General features: G+C 36.8%; 1 protein-coding gene across 1 annotated transcript; it reads right to left on the bottom strand.

The window, feature by feature from the left end:
• Window positions 1–335: 335 nt before the first annotated feature.
• On the bottom strand, window positions 336–4,262 carry LOC108734057 (rhodopsin). Its single transcript, XM_018465448.1, has 6 exons — window positions 4,177–4,262; window positions 3,105–3,477; window positions 2,828–3,041; window positions 2,042–2,189; window positions 1,678–1,955; window positions 336–578 (listed from the first exon to the last, which is right to left on the bottom strand). The coding sequence occupies exons 2-6, from the start codon at window positions 3,469–3,471 to the stop codon at window positions 449–451; spliced, it is 1,137 nt and encodes a 378-aa protein (XP_018320950.1). The 5' UTR covers window positions 3,472–3,477; window positions 4,177–4,262; the 3' UTR covers window positions 336–448.
• Between the last annotated feature and the right edge of the window lie 886 nt (window positions 4,263–5,148).

Here is a 5,148-nt window from a genome sequence, read left to right as displayed (position 1 = left end):
ATTTGACTAAAATTTGATATTAAGTATTCTACTGCTAATAACATTCAAGGGTAAAACGCACCCCTCCGGATGAAGTGCCTTCTTCAATTTATAATCACTTAGTAACGGTGAAAAGTGGCCTTTAATATTTAGACCGTTTAACCTTTAACGTAATATTCCAAGGGAGACGGGAAATATAAAGACGGCTTTTCGAAGCCTTAAGTGCGAACGAAATTTTTTATACCATAAAAACATTATGAAGGTCGAAATTATCTATACAAATGAAAGTGAGGGTTGTCGATATGACCCACAGTATCAATAAATTAGGATTTAGGTGACGAAATGAAAGTAATTGATTTGCTTGCAAAGGTTTACTATTTATTGTAATTAATCGGTTTAAAATATTATTTACAGAAACAGAGTAGTCCATTTTCGTGCCTTATTTCGTTGTAATTCAAATACGGTGTGTTTACGCAGTAGTAGACTTCTCGTTTTCGACGTTCGTTACACCGGATGCGACTGATGCTGTTTCGTCTTCACCGGATGCGCATTTTAAGGATGGGAACTTTTTGTACAAAGCTTGCTTGTATTTTGGATGGCTGCAAAAAAACAAGAAACGACCTTAAGCATCAAGGACTAAAGCCTTAACTCTAAACAGAAAATGAGTACGATGCATAATTAATATGAGAACTGGAATCAAAAATAGTATCGCAAGAATGTGGATGTTTTCTCTTACAATGCTATTTTATTACAAGGCAGTAAACGGGTGGGTTCGGAAATATAACCGAGCATACTGGTCAGTGCTGATGACGTCATGAATCGACGCCATATTGTACTTGTGAGAGAAGTGTGACGTTCATCAAACTGGCGTGTGTTCATCAGACTTCGAAGAACTTTTTATTGTAAGAAACTTTAATAACTTTTGGAGCAAAATTGTTGTAAACAAGCGCAAACACTGTTCTCAATATGGCGTCAATTTAATGTCAACGTACTGGTCAGTATATTTAGGAACGAATCAACAGTATGGCGTCATGACGCCATCAGCAGTGGACAGTATGCTGGGTTATACTTCGGAAGATTAAAATAATTCGAAGTGGTCTGTATTCTGTCGAAACTGCCAGACGCGGATCGCGATTTCGATCTTTTTGGATCTCATCAGCGCGTCGCAGGCAGCGCGTTTTAGAAAATACGACAAATGGCGCTGTAAATACCATCTGTAGTACAGTGCTACATTTTAGGATTACGTATGCTTCAGCAAGAGCTGTCGGAGCTGCCTGCGATGCGCTGTTGAGATCCAAAAAGATCGAAATCGCGATTCACGTCTGGCAGTTTCGACAGAATACAGACCACTTGGAATTATTTTATTCGATTATGGTAACGTGCCTACCACGTTGAGGTTAGCCACGCCGGGATTCGTTTCAGCAAGTAGATATCCATATATTTAAATGGACCTTGCTGAAGCATACGTAATCCTAAAATGTATCACTGTACTACAGATGGCGTTTACAGCACCATTTGTCGTATTTTCTATTTCGGAAGATACTCAATGTGTAAAATGCATCTACATTTTTCAAATGTAATTCTTCTTATTTATATTGGGATTGAAATTAGCTGGTATAGGTCATGGTAGTATCCAAAGCTTATGAATAATGTCAATGTGTTTACTGGTATATCTATTAGGGTTAGTTGATGTCATACCTTATTGCGTAAACGATTGGGTTGTATACAGCGTTTGCCTTGGCGAATAAAGAACTCCAAATAGTTCCCAAGGGATTAAGGTTGGCGAGTTTATGCATCCCGACTACGTTCACGACCAAATAGGGTGTCCAGGCCATGAACCACAAAGATATCGTGACCAGTGCGACCTTTGCCAACTTGCATTCAACGCTGGTGTTAGCCTGGTCACCAGAACGCAGTGTTGCAACGTTCATCTTCTTCGCTTGTTCCCTCATTGATTTTTCGTGAGCGGCAACAGCCTGATTAACGAAAAAAAAAAAAAACAACCATTTTGAGGGATGCTTAATGGTGAATAATGCCCAATATGTAGTTTCAAGTAGTTTACCTGTACTATGAACCAATAAGCGTATACGATGACTCCCAGAGGTAAAAAATAGCAGAAGAAGGTGTATGCCCAGATGTAGGTGAGTGTAGGCATGTCGTCCCTCATGTAATCAGTCCCACAAGCAGTCAAATTTCCCTCGGGAACATACCTTAAAATTTAAAGTTGGAAACAATTCATGTCGAAGCCAAATTTAATCATAAAAAAATCGAATGGATTGTGTTTAGTCAACCAGAATGAGTTTTCAAATTGGAATTGGAAACTTTGGAAGAAAACTCCATTCGAATAATTGACTGTTTTAGTTTGAGAGAAGTAAATTAATACCTTGTGGTAATTTTGTAAATAAAGCCTATATTTTTCTGTTTCTGAAATATATATTTACCATATTGTATACATTGTGTTTTGTGTATTGCCACACGAAATAACAAAATTAGGTCGGCATAATCATTCAACAAAACTACAAAGTTTGTCAATTTGCTCCAGTGAAAATACAAACTAGAGCTAGCTCTCAATCGAATTTGCGATCATCGGTTTTAATAAATAAACTAATTATTGGAATAGAATGACATTTCTATTTAATTTACTAGCATTTTTTCCGCGTTGAATTGACTATTAAACAAATTATTATTAAAAACGTTCATTTCGTCGAATTATTAATTAAAATAGCAATTAACGTTTTGTATTGCAAAACTATTTTTTGATCAGGTGTATTTGTTGGTTTTATAAACATTTCCAGAAATATCGATCGTGAAATTCTGGACGTGTGTAATAGAAAATTGAGTTTGGTACCTGCTCCATCCCAAAACGGGTGCAACGGTCCACCCTAGTGACGTGCTCCATACCATGAACAACCAGAATGCAGCCCCCTTGAAGGTTAAGGGTTTCGCGCTTAGACCCTTTACGATAACATTGTACCTATCCCATGCTATCACTGACATGGTCCAGATTGAAACACAGCCAAATAGAGACCCGCACATTCCATAAATATTACAGAAAAACGGCCCTAAACGAAAGCGCCAATCATACTTTCGTATGCACTTAGTTTTTATCACAAAATTCTACATACCAAACATCCACGTCTGATTATAACAGTTGTATACCATTGGCGGAGCCATGGTGAACATCATGGAAAAATCGGAAAATGCTAAGTTGATGACCAGGAGATTGGACGGTGTCCTTAAGTGTTTGGTGGTGCTGAATATGTAGATGACCATTCCGTTTCCGAATATGGCTATGCATGCCAAGCATGCGATGGTAAAACCTTGGATTCCGTGCCATAACGGGTCCAGGGGCGGGAACTGGTACCAATGGGTGTCTATGAGATGAAGCATCTCTGGGAATGCCTTGTCCGCTACAGAAATGTTGCCGCCAAAGCCACCTGTCGCAATACGACGCGCAGCCCAGGGGGCTAAGCTCGGTCCGGCCAAATCCATAATTGTCTAAATTAAATAAAAAAATAAGGAGCTGGAATTTTAAGGTTGCATTTTTGCTAACATAACTATTCTACTATAAGAAGCAATAAATAATTAAATTATTGGTAAAGGTCTAGATGACGGATCGAAAGAGGAGGTTTCCTGCACCACTGTACCATAAAAAGTTCGTGGCGATCTCACCCCCATAAAAAGTTATGGGGGTTCAAAGTTAATAAATATGCCAATTTTTATACATTTCTAGGCATGTAAATATTTATATAGTCATTCTTAAACAATATTCAAAGGTAAAACTAATGAAAAATACATAAAAATATTGAGAAAGTTATATAAAACATTATTTAAATATCTTTATCAATAGGGTAGGTTAGGTTAGGTTATCGGGTTTTGTTCAAGTGACCACCCTCTTTCGATCCCCCACCTCCACCCGCTTGAAAATAATTTTTTTATTGAATTTTATTTGAATTATAGTGTATGAAAATTGTCAAAATAATCAACTTTCAACCCCCATAACTTTTTATGGGGGTGAGACCGCCACAAATTTTTATGGGGTTTTACTCAGGTGACCACCCTCTTTCGATCCCCCCTACCACCACCCCCTTCGGGGGTGGGTACCATCATCTAGACATTTACCTAATTTTCTATATATATTTTTATTTAAACAAAGTAGTAAAATTGTAAATTATATAAAAATAATTCTCTGCTTACCTGTATCAATGGGGTTACAAGCAAGTGAGTTCTTCAATCCAGGTGACACCAATAGAGTGTATGACTTCTATGGTCTTCAACTCGCAACTGCCTCGTCTGTCCATTCTTTTATATAAAGGGTTTGAGGGACTTAATTCGCTTTCTTAATTTAATAAGATCTAATCTCATTGCCGGAAGACGTTACGGCTTATCGTTTAATATCAAAAGGAATATGGTTTCTTCGGAAATTATAAAACTTGCTTACGTTATACGATAATCAAAACAAGGACAGAAGTTTATATTTTAATTCATTCGATAAAGAAAATCTAGTGTTATTTTTAGATTCACATATATTCCACTAATTTGTGGTGAAAAGTCTATCGAAATTGTCATTCCTATTTGGGATTATAAAATAGAGAAGGGTTAGATGCTAATCCTGTGGGCAGTACGGGAGAAATTTGATTTTGTTATTCTTGCGATACAATTGTATTCTAATCTATTCAAAACAGTTTTAAGATCTTTAAATCTTTTCAAAATACAGAAAAATAGTTTCATAAAGGAAAGAGGGTTGGAATTAAATACAGACAAATCAAAAATTTTAAGAGGGAAGAAGGCAGGAGGAAGAAAGAAAAAGGTCGACTTCCAATGGAACGGAAAAACAATCGAAGAGGTTACAGAATTTAATTACTTAGGCTTCATATTGCAGAGGAATAATGGAGTAGACAAGCACATTAAAAATCTGAAAAAGAAGGTATTAAGTGTAATGGGAAAAGTATGGGGAATAGGAGAAAGAAACTTAAGAGATTGCTGGAAAAAGAGAATGTTTCTTTTCGAGACACTAGTAGAAAGTATAATAATGTATGGGGCAGAAATCTGGGGATGGGAAGAGAGAAAAGAAATCGAAAGTATTCAGGACAGATATATTAAATGGACACTAAAGCTGGATAAGAGTACTCCGAGAAACCTTCTTCAGGAAGAAACTAAATATAAAAA

This window comes from Agrilus planipennis, unplaced genomic scaffold (genome assembly GCF_000699045.2).
Source record: "Agrilus planipennis isolate EAB-ADULT unplaced genomic scaffold, Apla_2.0 scaffold8, whole genome shotgun sequence".
Classification (NCBI taxonomy): Eukaryota; Metazoa; Arthropoda; class Insecta; order Coleoptera; family Buprestidae; genus Agrilus; species Agrilus planipennis.
Note: the sequence above shows the minus strand (reverse complement) of the source record. Positions and strands in the feature narration are given on the sequence as shown.

Excerpts from the sequence above, each read along its gene's own strand:
- LOC108734057 (XM_018465448.1), bottom strand. The coding sequence starts at position 3,471 with ATGGATTTGGCCGGACCGAGCTTAGCCCCCTGGGCTGCGCGTCGTATT. Across the intron at positions 1,956-2,041 it reads CTTATTGGTTCATAGTACAG|GCTGTTGCCGCTCACGAAAA; the intron begins GTAAACTACTTG and ends TTCGTTAATCAG. Across the intron at positions 579-1,677 it reads CCAATCGTTTACGCAATAAG|CCATCCAAAATACAAGCAAG; the intron begins GTATGACATCAA and ends GTTTTTTTGCAG.